Source organism: Cygnus atratus, chromosome Z, assembly GCF_013377495.2.
Source record: "Cygnus atratus isolate AKBS03 ecotype Queensland, Australia chromosome Z, CAtr_DNAZoo_HiC_assembly, whole genome shotgun sequence".
In the NCBI taxonomy this organism is placed as follows: domain Eukaryota; kingdom Metazoa; phylum Chordata; class Aves; order Anseriformes; family Anatidae; genus Cygnus; species Cygnus atratus.
Window position 1 is genome coordinate 48,490,346 of NC_066396.1, and position 16,488 is coordinate 48,506,833.

Sequence of the window (16,488 nt, forward strand, 5' to 3'; positions counted from 1 at the left end):
CTAATTAGAGACTTATTCTTCAGTAGTCTGTCATTTACCTACAAAACATACTGGTTTCCATCCATTCTGCCAAACCAAGATCTGACCCAATGCTATTAAGGAAACGCGTACAGACTCGCCCTCTGAGTAATGATGTATTCCTCACAGTTTTGTGCTGTTTTTTGTTGTGTTTTTATTATTAAAAAAAAATGGTATTATTAAAAACTGGTACAAATCAATTAAAACTAAAATCCCAAACTATTAACAGGTTTTACTACACCAGAACAAGTACATATTAACAGAAAGAGGCCAAGGAAAACATTGGGTTGATGCTTGATGAAGATAGTCACCTAACAAGTATGGAAGAGGAAAAGGCAGAGGCATTTAATGACTTTTTTCCTCAGTATTTAGTATTAATGATTTTCAGTTGCCTGGTCCTCTGAGATGGAGGACCTATGACGCGGTGGGGGGCAGCGACTTTCCATTTGTGGTCACTGAAATTGCAAGGGAACAGTTGTAGCAGTTGAATGTTCCTAAGTCCACAGGGCCTGATGGTATTCACTCCGGAGCATTGACAGAGTTAGTACATGTTACAGCTGGACCCCGACAGCGATTTACCAAAGGTCTTGGGAGTATGGCAAGGTCCCTGCTGTCTGGCAGGTAGCCAGTGATATACCCAGCTACAAAAAGGGCATGAGAGAAGGCCCAGGACACCACAGATACGTTAGCTTAGCGTCAGAGCCTGGAAAATTATAGAAAAGATTGTCCTAGGGGATACTGAACGTCAGTTAAAGAACAAAACTATTATCAGGCATAGTCAACAGGGGTTCGTCAAGGAGAAGTCCTGCCCTAGTATTCTACAGTAAGGTTACCTGCTTGGTGGATGAAGGGAAGGCCACAGATGTAATCTTTGCAGATTTTAGTAAGGCCTTTCCTACTGTCACTCACAACATCCTTCTGGACAAATTGTCCAGCTGTGAGATAAAGAGGTTCATGCTATACTGGGTGATGAACTGGCTCAATGGTAGAGCTCAAAGTGTTGTGGTGATGGAGGCTACACCTGACTGGTCACCAGCGATGTTCCCCAGAGGTCAATTCTATAGCCAGTCCTGTTTAATGTTTTTTTTGTAAATGATCTGGATGAAGGACTGGAGTGCATCCTCAGCAGGTTTGCCAATGACACTAAACTGGGAGGTGCTGTTACTCTCTGGAGGGATGAGAAGCCTTGCAGAAGGATCTAGACAGATGGGAGCATTGAAAAATCAGCAACAGCAGAGTTCAAGAAAGGAAAAGGCCACGTACTGCACCTGGGATGAGTGATGACAGCCACAGGCACAGACTGGGAGGCAAGTGGCTGGAGAGCAGCTCAGCAGAAAGGGACCTGGGGGTGCTGGTAACAGGATGCTCAACATGAGCCAGCAGTGTGCTCTGCCAGCCAAGAACACAAACTGCATTTTGGGGCACATTAACCACAGCACAGCCAGGCAGAAAGTGATCTCCTGTATTTAGCATCTGTGAGGCCACACCTTAAATGCTGCATGCAGTTCTGGGCTTCACAATATAAAAAGGAAGTTAAGGTTCTTAAAAGTGTCCAGAGGAGAACAACAAAGCTGGTAAAAGGGCTGGAAGGCATGTCCTGTGAGGATAAGTTGAGGACATGGGGTTATGCAGTCTGCAGAAGAGGAGGTGAAGAGGCAATCTCTTGGCTCTCTGCAACTCCCTGAGTAGGGCAAGGGCAGAGGGAGCTGCTGGCCTCTGCTCCCTGGAAACCCATGGCAAGATGTGCAGGAATGGCACTAAGCTGCACCAAGTCAGCTTCAGACTGGGCATCAGACTTGCTAATGTGACACCCATCTATAAAAAGGGTCATAAGGAGGACCTGGAGAACTACACGCCTGTCAGCTTGACCTTGGAGCCAGGAAAGGTGATGGAGCAGGTCATCTTGAACGCAATCACACAATGTATGTGGGACCACCGGGGGATCAGGCCCAGACAGCATGGGTTCATGAAGGGCAAGTCCTGCCTGACCACCCTCATCTCTTTCTATGACCAGATGACCTGCCTGGTGGATGAGGGAAAGCCTGTTAACACAGCTTACCTAGACTTCAGCAAAGCCTTTGACACTGTCTCCCATAATATTCTCCTGGAGAAGCTGGCAGCCCGTGGCTTGGACAGGTACACTCTTTGCTGGGTTAAAAACTGGCTGGATGGCCGGGCCCAGGGAGTGATGGTAAATGGAGTGAAATCCAGCTGGTGACCAGTCACCAGTGGTGTTCCCCAGGGGTTGGTGTTGGGGGCCATCCTCTTTACTATCTTTATTGATCATTTGGATGAGGGAATTGAGTGCTCCCTCAGTAAGTTTGCAGATGACACCAAGTTGGGGGGAAGTGTCGATCTGCCAGAGGGTAGGAAGGCTCTGCAGAGGGACCTGGACAGGATGGGTCAATGGGCAGAGGCCAGTAGGATGAGGTTCAACATGGCTAAGTGCTGGGTCCTGCACTTTGGCCACAACAACCCCATGCAAAGCTACAGGCCTGGGGCAGAGTGGCTGAAAAGCTGTGCAGAGGAAAAGGATCTGGGGGTGCTGATTGACGCTCACCTGAACCTGAGCCGGCAGTGTGCCCAGGTGGCCAACGGCATCCTGGCTTGTATCAGGAATAGTGTAGCCAGCAGGACAAGGGAGGTGATCGTCCCCCTGTACTGTGCTCTGGTGAGGCTTCACCTCGAGTACTGTGTTCAGCTTTGGGCCCCTCACTACAAGAAGGACATCGAGGCCCTGAAACCTGTCCAGGGGGGCTACAAAGCTGGTGAAGGGCCTGGAACACAAGTCCTATGAGGAGTAGCTGAGGGAACTGGGGTAGTTTAATCTGGAGAAGAGGAGGCTCAGGGGAGACCTCATTGCTCTCTACAGCTACCTGAAAGGAAGGTGTGGGGAGCTGGGGGTCGGGCTCTTCTCACAGGTAACTAGTGACAGGACTAGAGGGAATGGCCTCAAGTTGCGCCAGGGGAGGTTCAGGTTGGAAATGAGGAGACATTTCTTCTCAGAAAGAGCAGTCAGGCACTGGGACGGGTTGCCCAGGAAAGTGGTGGAGTCATTGTCCCTGGGGGTGTTTAAGGAAAGGTTGGATGTGGTGCTTAGGGACATGGTTTAGTGGATGACATTGGTAGTAGGGTGATGGTTGGACCAGATGATCTAGGAGGTCTTTTCCAACCCTAATGATTCTATGACTCTATGATTAGGAAAAAATTCTGTACCATGGGGTGGTCAAACACTGGTGGTCAAACACTGGAACAGGCTTCAAGAGAATGAGTGCAGTATCTCTCAAAAAATGTAAAACCTTGTTTTATAATAAATCTATTATTCCAGTGTTTCAATGTAGATCCTAACATGTCCCTTTAAGGAAATCTATATAGCTGCTTGGTGATATTAAAAAAAAATTTAGAAGACCTTAGAATTAGAAGCATGCCTCCTATCTGTAGCTGATGTTTAACATGCTTCTAAAATGTATTAAAGACTGTATTAATGAAACCAAACAGAAGTATGCAATAATGAAAATCAATTCCAAAGCACTTGGGTGTTACAAAACAATACGTCCTTTATAAAAACAACAGGGCAAGTCACCTCTATTTCAGTTGAGATTTAGCCTTTTTCTATCATTCTAAAAAATAAACTTCAAATCATTCAGTCACATTTTAAAAGATGTAATGCACCCCATGATTTATATATCTCATCAATACAAATATTTGTGTATATCTTATTACCTGTCAGGAACTAACCAAGCATGTTTATGTCATTCCTTTGATCTAACCTTATCAGTTTATAGTTAAAAAACATCATTCAAGGGAGAGTTTACATACCCATTTCATTAATAGTTGCTCTTGCTTTTGAGACAAAAGAACCAACTTCACTTGAGTGCATTTTTGCTCTTTCTTTAAGGTCAGCACCTGTAAATGACATTTCACATATATGTTAGCAAACTGTATACAGTACTGTAAATTTGTTTTCAGAAGTGAAATATAGCTGTGTGCCAGAAAAAAAAAAGTCTGCTTTGAGACAAGGACAGTCCAAATTGTTCACATTCATCTTCCACAGATTTCAAGGAAAACACAGAATCTTTATCACAAAAAAAAGTAATTCAAATTACCCAGCAGATTTTCATCAAGTATATTCTTCCCAGTGGCATTTCTTCTCAAATTAACGAACAATAAAATCTAGGTAGGTTATATTTCTTCTGACATAGACTTTATTTTCTCCGCTGTGTCACAAAGTCTGATAATTATGTGGTTTTCATATCATGGTCTTGTTGTTATTCTTCTACTGGTAGATCATGAAGTACCTAGGGTGCATGTTTTTACAGTAACATACAATATTTATCTAAACGAAAACTTCAACAGTGGGCCAAGTACAATTTTTCAACTAATTTTACTGAAACGTATTTTTGAATGCTGCATATGGCACTTTTTGTCTTTAAAGAAAAAACTTAAAAAGTTTTAATCTATTTCTTCATGACATTATGAAGATAATTCTGTTTAAACAGCACTCTATAACTAGAGGTGATTAGAATTCACTGATCAGAGAAATTGACATTTTTTCCAAGAACGAGTAAGGAAAGTGAGAAACAACAACAACCAAATGCAGAGTAAAACAGGAAGTCCATCCTTCTTACAAAGGAAGAATAACATTAAAAAGACAAAATTTTCATAAACATTTTCCTAAGAAATGCAACATTCCCAGTTGAATTTAGTGTGTATATTTTTCCGTTTTGTAAAAATGAATCTATTAACTTAGTTTCCTGGCATATGAAAGACTAAACAATGAAGGGAAAAAAAAAATCTGGAGGGAAAAAAAAAATGTCTCTACCCTGAGAACCAAAATACTATCCATTCAGGAAAATGCACTGGACTCCAATCCAGTTAAAATAATAACTCTGATTTAAAACTAAACAGTCATATGTTCCCCTTTCTGCACTTAATTCCTGCTCAATGCAGTTCACTCTCTTCATCAAACATTTAGAGAGCAGTAGTCAAAATTAACAACTCTAGCCTACCCCCCCCTTTTTTTTTAATATCAAAATTTATATCTCAATCCTACTTTTTTGACTAATACCCAAATGTCATATTACAGTAACATGCCCAATAAAGAAGCTCTAAATCTCCCTTAGCTAAGCTTCTCATTTCAACTTTGTTCTCCTTCTATGCATGTCAATATAAACACAATGAAGCACACACTTGCATGTTTCCCACTAAAAAACATTCAGTTCACCTACACCTTTAGACACTTTTCCAAAAGCTTTCAAGGAACCTTCTATGATGTACCACAACTGACAACAGCGTGACAGGCCAGCTGAGCAGTCTGCATGTACTTGGAAATAATGCAGCAAAATTGCTGCAACTCTGTAGCAATTGCTACCTCATTAATTCATAATTAATGCCTACAGAAATCTTGCCAGGAACCTCGAAAGCAAATAAAATTTGCATTCATAAATCTGGACAGACTTTTAAACCATGTAAAGCCACAAACAAATACATTTATATACAGAGTTCTGTAACTGAAAATAGCATTTACAAAACTCAATGCCTGCTTTAAAAGCTATTGATAAAGCAGGTGCACAAATGAAAAAAATATCCCTACTCTCATATCAATTAATGTTTGGGATTAGCTTCTACAACTTTGTCTAAAAGCATATAATTGCCTATATAACAATAACAATAGATTGCATGCTCTAGTAACAAAAGAATTGTACACCTGTACAATCTGATACAAAACTTCCATGCACTGAAATCGTGCTCACTTGGCATGCTGTAGAAAAGCAAATTTCAAATGAGAAGCAGTGGACCTAAAAACGTCTCTAGTATTACTGTTAGGAAAATCTACTGTCAAGGTAAGACTAAGGCAATTCTTAGGTTTTATGTTATTCAAACTCATTAAGAAAGTGGATTCGACCTACCTTCCCCTCTCCTCCCCTAAAAATAAATAAATAAATAAAAATTAAAAAAAAAAAACCTTCTAAAACAAAAATAGAGGTCACAGATTTGGGCCTTCATTTGTAATATACACACTTATTTAAATGTATTTACAGAACTCTATTAAGTTTTCAACAAGAACTTTCATACAAATGCATTAAAATGTAGATGGTAATTTAAAATTAACGAAAAAGTGTAAAAAGAATTTCCATTACAACAGTTGATCTTACTGCATTAACCAACTTCTTTAACCTTATTTCCTTTTTTAAGTATTTCTCCCTCATAACTGTCAAGGAAATGGAAAAAGTTCTTTTCCTAACCCGTTTCTATTTTAGCACTCCAAAGTATAGTAACCGAAGATCTTTCAGAGAGAAGACTTTTAGGCAAAAACCATTTGCTTCACTCCAATAGTTCACAGGAAATGGAACTGCCACTGACCTAATACTTTTGTTCCTGTTGTAAGATTAAACTGCTGATCAAAGAATCTTTGAAGAATTCCTTGATCCACACAGCAAAGAAGTATTCACATGCTTCTTCGAAATCCGTTTTCAAGTCAGAAGTAGGTAAGGTTAAGTTTCTGAAGACAGTCATGAAGAAGAGTGCAGGTTCAACCAGAGGCTTCTGCTCTCTCAGCAGCTGAAATCAAAGATCCCTCCTGTCATCCCAAGTTAAGTACTTTAAAGTATCTGCAAATAATATTTGCTAAAGTCCTGACAGCAACAAAGTAGCTAAAATTTTCAAACTACAAAAAAACTTAAAGAATGAACCTCTGTGCCATTCTCATGGACCACAGCTGAAATCTGCAGATATGCTGGGCTATCTGCTTCCCCACATCGACTCCCAACAGACTTCAGAGGGTTGTACTGCGGGTCTCTATGTCACACTAATGCAGGGTTTTCTAAGCCTTTCTGCCCAAAGATGCAAGAAAGGGGTATCTTGCGTTATCAGTGACCTAAGGCAAACTAAATGTTACAGATTTGAGTGTGCACTGTAATTATGTCCCCACATCCATCCGGTTCATGCTAAAATGTGAATCATTGCTTAGTCCATATTGCTCTTTCTGGTATTTTGATGCTTACTCCCACCAATTGAATTCTATCCACTCAAATATAGCTCAAGCTAGTCAAAACTGATTCCTGGGTCATGCTCACCATTTCCCGCCCCTCCGCTCCCACCCAGTGCTTCACAAACTCCCTTTTAAGGACTATACACTTCCATTTTCAAATTACTAGGAGCTGTTAGTACACGCCAAAAGAGAAGTCTAACAGTTCTCCGAAAGCTACATTAGGATTAGAGCAAGGAAGAAGTTCTACTTGAACCACCTTAATTCACAAAAACATCACGTCCGAATTTATGAGACAAGCTGATAGGAGACAACTTTCCTGAAGACTTCTCGTAAACAGTCCTGTTTGCAAAATAGCAGTCCAAACAGCATTCCTTTGGAGATCTGCTAAGCAGTAAGTACATAAGCAACTGGTATACACAGATCAATCCTTAATACGACTCTGAGGAAGATGCATGCTGTTTTAACTACTACCTACCCTCTCCAAGGTTTTCTAAATCCTGAAGGAAATCTCTACTTGATTTTGATCTCTCATCCTCTTATTTTTCCCCCAATGTTGGGAAAACATGGAAATGTTATTTTACCTGATTTAAGGGTAAAAATATTGATGCAATTAACCTTTTTTTTTTTTTTTTTAATTTGGCTATTAAATGCTTGGCCATTGTACACTGTCAGTCTACAGAGTTTTTGCAACGTGTTTTGACTTGCATTCCACAATGATACCACAGAAAATATTTGAAAGCCAAGTCCAGCAAAATAGGCATATTGCTGTTACTCACTAGAATTTTCCCACCTACACTTCTATATGACAAGGATTGGCTATGTAACTTCAAAAACACACCCAAAAAAAAAGTTTTACAGCGATTACTCTGACCCTTATGCCTTTTGCCTTATTTGGATATTTTCACACACTTTATAAACAGAATTTATACACTGTTGAAAAGCTAAGCATTGTGTTCAAAAAATCTGCTCTAGAATCCTTGTGTAAACATCATTTTCCAAATGCCATACTTAAATGCCTAGAAATTTTATTGTACAGTACTATTCTGTACTATGCTTTAACACACACCTCCATAACATGACTCAAAAGATGTAAACTAAAATAATCAAAACTTTTCAATGAGGGAGGAAGGAATCCCACGATATTTATTCTAACTCCATAAATTTTCATCCAAACTCTCATATTCTCTAAAACTTTTCTTTGATGTTCATTTTCTAATATGAAATTAAACAAAGATGATTATCACTTCTATGTAGCTAATAGACTAGTAAGTACGACTTGCATCCCAAAATTTTAGTGCACTTCATACTGGGCTTAAAAGAAAAAAAAAAAAAGGAACTTTAGCACTTTTATCAAACAAGTTCAGTTGGAAACAAAGAACACAAAGGTAGAGAAATCAGTAACATCAGAAAAAAAGAAAAAAGTACCTATTTTTTTCATACAAAAGGGAATGGAGAAACTATAAAGGTTATATATAAAGCATTCAAAATTCAAATTTCTGATGCAAAAAATTCTTAGGAAGTAAGTACACTATACAAATCCTAACAATTAGAAACCAATGAGAGTTTATACACACTTATGATCATTAAGAAGAAAGAAATTAACATGTATAAGGAACAAAAAAGCAAAACGTACATTTACACTGGGATCTAGTCTAAAGAGTAAATTAATGTACTGTACACAAATAGACTTAAAAGCTGGCTCAGAAGCCCCAAAGAGCTACAAACAGACATTGGTTTAAAAAAATTGAGACTTTGACACTGGGCCTACCTTGTTGGTTTGTCTTTCAGTGTCTGGTACTTTGTTACCCACAGAATCATCTAGGTTGGAAGAGACCTCAAAGATCCCCCAGTCCAACCTCTGACCTAACACTAACAAGTCCTCCACCAAACCATATCACTAAGCTCTACATCTAAACGTCTCTTAAAGACCTCCAGGGATGGTGACTCAACCACTTCCCTGGGCAGCCCATTCCAATGCCTAACAACCCTTTCAGTAAAGAAGTTCCTCCTAATATCCAACCTAAACCTCCCCTGGCGCAACTTTAGCCCATTCCCCCTCATCCTGTCACCAGGCACGTGGGAGAATAGACCAACCCCCACCTCGCTACAGCCTCCTTTAAGGTAACTGTAGAGAGCGATAAGGTCGCCCCTGAGCCTCCTCTTCTCCAGGCTGAACAAGCCCAGCTCCCTCAGCCGCTCCTCATAAGACTTGTTCTCCAGACCCCTCACCAGCTTCGCTGCCCTTCTCTGGACTTGCTCGAGCACCTCCATGTCCTTCTTGTAGTACTCAAACATATTAGGGCTGTTACAGCATTTTCATAATTTTCTATTAAATAAGGTTTTCACTTTAACAAAATAGATCGCAAGGCATGGTTACGACAAGGTTTTAAAACACAAGACTTTATAATTCACTCATCGTAACTTAATAGTAACTATTTTCTCTGGTAATTGTTTGTTTTATTGTGAACAACCACCATGAATCCTCTTGCATGCCAATACAGAAACAAATTTTTGCACACACCACCTGAACAGAGTAAAAACAAAATGACATTTACATGTAACTTTGATAAAAAGCAAGGCATAATCTGTATTTCTCAACAAAAAGAAAAGGATGCTGGCTGCAGTCACTGTAGTCAAGAGAAAAGCAATTTGGTATGAAAGATACTGTGCATGTTTCCTACACAAGGAGGTAATTTTGAAATGATTTGTTTTTGATGCAAGGATTTATATTCATTAGGTTCTCTAAACCTGGATATATGACTTTTAAGTCAAAACTGGTATTCAGATTCTTCTGTGTATGATTTGCTGTCATATGCTGTTATAAGCATGAGTTTGGTATCTCCTTGTTTTGCACATATCCCCCTGTGTCACAGACAAGTGCCTGAGAGTCACCAAACCGTGAAGAACCAAAAAAAAAAAAAAAAACGTTTGCAATTCCTGTATATTTCTGCCTTCGGCAGGATGTCAGTCCTGAACACATCCTCCTGTAAAATGGCAGCTGTGTAGCTCTACTGCTACAGATTATCTCATATTTTGCAATAATTTACACCCAGATCAGCATATTTAAAGCACTAGCTGCTGCTAAATACATTGGAATAAGTGGGATACTTTAGAAAGTACAACATATACTTTTTTTAAGCTTCTGAATCCCAAACCTTTCTTAAGGGCCAGGATGCTAATTCAGACAGATTTCCTCCTCAACTCCAGGAGTGCTGAATATAAACTCCTCTAACGTTATATACATAAATTCTACAATCCCTTTTCTATGCCCATGCAAACTCAAACCAGATATGAATTAAAGTCAGCTGGTTCTTTCTTCACCTTGTCTTTTCAGGTCTAATTTAGAAGCACCCAACAATATTGCTCCTATTAACATTTTTGTCATAAAAAAGACAGCTTATGCTTCCACTTCATATCCCTTTCCTGCACTCATCTTCACCTGGAGAGGCAGGGGAAAAAAAAAATGATATCTCATCTCTTGAGAACAAAGCACAGATTTTCCCAAACACCAAGCAATTTTCCTTATGACACTTCCTTCATCCAACAACTGTCTCAGTGACTCCCTAGGCCACTAGTACCTGCTTCTGAAACCAAAACACTAAATAACTATCACAGCAGGATTTTCTGCAGTTTCCTCTGTAACACAACAGACCAGTGGCAATGGAAAGGTACAAGAACATGGCAATTGCCTGTGTCCAAACACTAATTTAAGACAGTATTAACCTGGATTCTGTGCTATGCCTCCTTTCTAATAGGCTCTGTTAGGCCTAGCAGAAGACAGGCACGGTAGCTGCAGCATGCGTTACTCTCAGACAGATAGAGAACCATAGAATCATCCAGGTCGTAGAAGACCTTCAAGATCACCAAGTCCAACCGTCAACCTGACCTATCAAGTCCCATAGCCAAAGTCCAGTCCCTTCACATTTCATTGCTCTTCTCTGCATATGCTCAAGCAACTCAGTACCAGTACAGAAGATTCAGGAGAAGGAGACAGTGGTGGTAGCAATGAAGGCTGCCTAATAAGTGGTTAGGAACAACTAAATCATGACAAATCCTGTTTATCCCAGTCTTCAAAGAACCCAAGAATTCTTCAAACATCAGCCCAGCTATTTAAACACTGCAAGAGCATAAACTTACTCTTCAAATCATTGTGATGATAAATACCATAATTTCAGGAAAAGCAATGACTGTTGCAATTATTATTCAAGAGGGGAGAGGAGAGAGAGGAAAGGGGAGAAAACAGAACTGAAGTCTTATACAGAACAGTATGGTACAAATTACACAACCATAAAAGTTTCGTTTTCTACTCTACTATTCAGCTCCCACCTAACTGTGAAATCATTAACTGTGATTTTTATTCATTCCACACCTTCCATATGAAAATCATTTGAAGAGACTTGGGTTTTAAGCTAAGAGCTAGAAAAATCTTAGCCAATACATGTATATTGTAATATAATATATTAACACCACTACTGCAAAAAAATAGCATCAACGTAGCACAGCAAGTTGTCTATATCACATGCAAGACCTTTCCAGTGTGTCTGCTAATACTTTATCCATATAATGACAGCTGAAAAACTGCTTTCTATTGTTTAAGGAATATGTAGGCATTCCTAAAATTTGCTAGTGTCAAGGTTCCTCATCTTTCTTCTTTAACTATAAATCATTATTAATATTGAGACAATATTTTTTGTAATTAGTACTAAGCCTTTCAATTCAGTGAAATGTGAATACTCTCAAAATGTCGAGCAACTTTCCGTTTGTTCCACTTTGATTTCTAGTAAATCAAGTAATTAGAAAAATATAAATTTTTCATTGCATTATTACAGATGACTGAGTCAAATCTTTTGCATATATACTGTACATATGACCACTGCGCATATATTTTTTCTGATGGTAAAAGGAATTGATACTGCCTGGTTTATCTATTTTGATTAGTAATAATTTAAGAAAACTAACAGCACACCCAGTTTTATGAGCTGTAAATAGAAAAAGAGGAAGTGTGTTATGTGGTAAAAAAGAGAAAGAGAGAACCCATTCTGAAGAAATCCTGAAGTCTGTATTCAGGCATAAATCCTATTAAAGAAATGAGGAGCTCTTCCTGAGAAAAACCACAATTTGAATTATTTTACAGCTTAAATGTAGACAAGTGAATGCCTTCTTCTTTTAAAATTGAAAATATTCCCTTCCATCCCATCTTTTGATCTGAAAGACACTAACTAGTATCTGCCTGTTTTTTATTTTATTTTAAAAGATCACTATTAGCCATATCGGGGTATCACCTGGAAACTTCCAGCAGGTCGACACTTGATGATACTGGATTCTGTGCAGTTAGACAGCACAATATGTTCAGTGGAACAATCAAATGAGCATGTAAATGACACATGTAGCATATGAAAATAAACACACCTTGAAAAGAATATCTTTAACCATCATCATGATTTGTTGCTTCTCGACCAATGCATACAGCAGACCACACATGAACTTGAGGAAAGATTAGAAGTACTGACCTTAGAAAGACTTGATGATGTGGCTACAGAGTTTGACTAGGAACCTTTCCAAGTTACAGCAGGTGAAAAGAAAATGGACATTTGTGGGAAAACTCAAATTGAGAAAGAAAAGTCTTCAAGGTGAAAGATAAGGAGCTCAACTCTGGGCATTTTAAGTCTATCCAGGAAGACTATTCCTTGAACACTCTCCCTCATCCCTCTCTGCCCCCCCACCCCCCCAAAAAAATGCATTAAAACGGCTAGCATTCCTGCACAAACATCTCTGTCTCATATTAACACTGGGCCAGCACTGAAGGCCAAAGTCTTGCCATTCCACACAGGACTGTGTGGACGTAAGGACTAGTAAGCATTTGAGCCATGAGCAAGAACATCTCTTAATTATGCTTTGTTCATGCAGAACCTAGGCAGCAGAACAGCAGCTGCAACTCTATTTCTCTTAAGCACCAAGTTAAACTGCTCATAATCAGTACTTCCTCTTATTCCCACTGTCCGCAAAAGCTTCAAACTGACAGAGAGAAATAAATGAAAATGCTTGCAAAGAGCAAGATTTCCCATCCATTGAATCCATTTTCAGCACGAATGTTGCAAACTCAATTCAATTTTCTAAGGACTTGATATTTTTAAATGCTTCAGAGATACTTGATCTCTTCTATTTTTAAAAGACCATCCAATAGACTTGTCAGCAACGTACTACAGAGAAAGTATAAGGACAGTGATCCAACACTGGAACATTACCTGCCATCTGGAGCGGATTAACAAATTATATGGATTGGCAGTATTTGAGCCCAGACCTCAGTCACTTAAAGACCATGTCCATCCACAAAGTCACCAAGTTCCAGCCGGTGACAGGAACTCCAAAGATAAGCATTAGAATACAACAAGAAAGTATTTTAGACTTTAAATTTCTTTTATCCAATAGAGCTCTAATGCTTCACTATTTACATAAGCTACTGAAAAGAAAGAAAAAAGAAAAAAAGAGGGACACTGTAAACAACCACATATCTGCACTTTTTCATCATTAAATAACTGTTTGGGGGCTGTTTTTTGCCTAAAACAGGCAGGATCAGATGATGAGCCATGCAATTTATTTTACTTATCGTTTAAATTTCTTTTGGTGTAAGACAAGAGTTGCGATACATTTTACTATCTGATCTGTATACACAGAAGGCCACATACATTTCTCTATTCAAACATACATATAAGACCACTTTTAAACAGGAAAAAAAGTAAAAATTTTGCAAGAAGACAATGATCAAGAGATATTTCATAATTTTTTCACTTTCATATTACTTGTATTAGTTCTACAAAGGAAACATTTTAAAACTTACAAAACAGATGACCACTGATGGCTTTAGTAAGCTACCTATGATATATACAGAATTTTCATTATGGCCAAGCATCCATCTGTTTCTGTATCATGGTATGAACATAGTAGAACTGTGAACACAAAAGCAACTGTATGCTACATTTATGTCGATGCAGTTATTTTGTTCCCCTCTAGCTTTCAGTTACATAGCTAATACAGAAGCTTTTTTTTTTTAATTGCAATAAACATACAACAAGGTGTCCTCATAGGAAAGCATTAAGTGGCAGGCAAAGCCAAGAGATGAGCAAGTAAAAGTTTTAAAGAGTTATTAGAAGCTTCTTTTCATTTTTATGGCAATTAGTACACAATACATAGTTCTATTGTGTGTTATTCTATGCCATTTATAGAAAGAAGTAGATATGAAACTAACTGTTGTAAATTGTCTTAAAATGAAGATGACAGTCAGATGTCTAAATACCTCTGCTACATGATCATTTTATTCTTTTCAAAAGCAAATGGAAAGAAATTCTGTACCATGCAATAACTATTTTTGCCACATATTTTGCACATGTATTTCATTTCCAGTATGCATTACCACCAAGCACATGCAGTCAGATTATTTTTGCCATCAGGTTTTCTCAGCTAAGGATATAAACAGCAAAGCAGGCTTAGTTCCCCTGCCAACAAAGAAACCAGGTGCCATTGGCACTTAGTACCAATGTAAATGGTTATTTAAGTTGTACGGTGCACTACAACAACTTAGTTCAGAGAACTGTGAAGAAACTCAACAGTCTTCCTTCTCAGGTCAAGATGTCAAATACATACAGATGTGACGTGGGTATTTCAAATGGAGGTGACTACTTAAGTTGACTTAATACTTATGGAAGAGATCTGGACCTTGGAAACTGCTATGTTAAGTCAAATGTTCAGAGATATGTAATAAAACTTTAAAAAAAATAATAATTAATTCCTCACCTAAGCACAAATGCATTTACCAGTGATATCCTGGGTAACAGAGGCCTAGCCAAAAGCTCTCCTCTTATCAATTTAGTCCTAACTGAGGTAATCGTAATCTGTATCTTTCTATTAATCTTCACCTGATTTTAACTATTTTATATGGAGCACAGATGACGGAGTAGACCTTGTGACAAAAAAAAAAAAAAAAAGGAAAGAAAAGCATCCATATGCATGCCCTGAAACCATGCAGCAAAAACTCTCACCAACACCTGAAAACAAGCTTACTGCTTTTGATAGGATCTGGGAGAATACTGCACACACAGAATTTACACATAACGACTTGTGATTGCTTTCTTTTAACCAGGATTTGAACTTGATGAAAAGAGCGAGAATTACATGAACCAAATCAGCTACCCTCTATCATCATCAGATTAAAATGGGTTAGGTATCTTGCTGGAGTTTAAGAAAATCTGTTCCATGCTAGAAGTGCCCTCTTATTATCCCCAAACCAGAAACAACTTGATACTACTACAAGACAGAATTCTGTCTAGCGCTCTTCTGTGTAATAAACAAAATTCAATCTCAAAATATGCAAAACTGTCTTGGGAATCTAAAATGTATTACAGACGTGAACAACAAACCTGAACAGACAGACGAAGTTCCAGAAGAGAAGTATCTTAAGGTTAGGAGACTAACTCAGTTTTTTTAAGAGATTTGAAAAAAGAAATAAAATACATTTCCTCATGTACAAATATTTTTTTTCAGTGTCCCAAGATTTGACTTAAAGGAAAATTATGTTGCTGATACAGGCCTATAAAAAAAAAAAAAGACAGTGACATAACATTTTGTAACTTAGAAACCTCTCTCAAATTGATTATCTAATACCTAAAACACTAAGGCACCTGAATTACAGACTCCACTAAAAAGAGCAACTGACAAAAGGAAAGGCAGTGAGAATACAAATCCCCTTCAGGCAAAGTTTGGCCAAACTGACAGCCATGAAGGGCTGGAGGTAAAGAAAGAACCTTTTTCCGAAAAGGTTTTTCTACCTGAACAATGCTAAAGATACCTTTAGATTAAAATAGGTAAAGCATATCTCCCTAAGTACTGAGTTCTTAGGTAAGAGCTCAACACTGCGCTCTGAAGACGGAATGGAAAAAACAATCACCCTCTAGGGCTGCAACACCTGTCGGAACAAACCTAGTGATTTCAAGCATCCCACTAGAAAAGTCAAAGGGGAGTATGGTATCATCATACTAATGTTGGTATTCACTACTATACATGACATTCTTGGAGCTGTCCCAGCTAATTACTCAAGATTTCAATACAACTGGCACATGAAGTCACAGTTTTGTTTAGTGACTCGGGCTAGATGGTAAGACCCCACCCATGTGCTTGCTTGGGTTGGAAGCACAGGCAGCAGAGCAAGAAACAGAGACAACCTAACACTGTGAAAGCACTGTTCAATAATAGCTGCAATACTGGCGAGTTATCAACACTGTTTTGGTCACCACTATAAAACAGCATCATAAGGGCTGCTATAATGAAAAATAATTCCATCACAGCCAAGCCCAGTATAATTTTTTTAAGACAAGACCACTAGTACTGAAAGCACTTGTTATCACAAAGGTCAACCACAAGTGGGACTATCCAAATACCTCAAAATATAGTAACCTTGAGAAGGCAGATGTAAGGATATAAGGATA

At 38.5% G+C, this 16,488-nt stretch overlaps 1 protein-coding gene across 4 annotated transcripts in view; it reads right to left on the bottom strand.

Moving 5' to 3' along the window:
- AUH (AU RNA binding methylglutaconyl-CoA hydratase) overlaps nucleotides 1–16,488 on the bottom strand; it is a 111,102-nt gene that overhangs the window by 75,462 nt on the left and 19,152 nt on the right. For all 4 annotated transcript variants that reach the window (XM_050716491.1, XM_035569344.2, XM_035569343.2 and 1 more), the window contains one exon: nucleotides 3,838–3,924. In XM_050716491.1, the coding sequence (XP_050572448.1) occupies nucleotides 3,838–3,924 (87 nt within the window). The remainder of the gene's footprint in view (nucleotides 1–3,837; nucleotides 3,925–16,488) is intronic.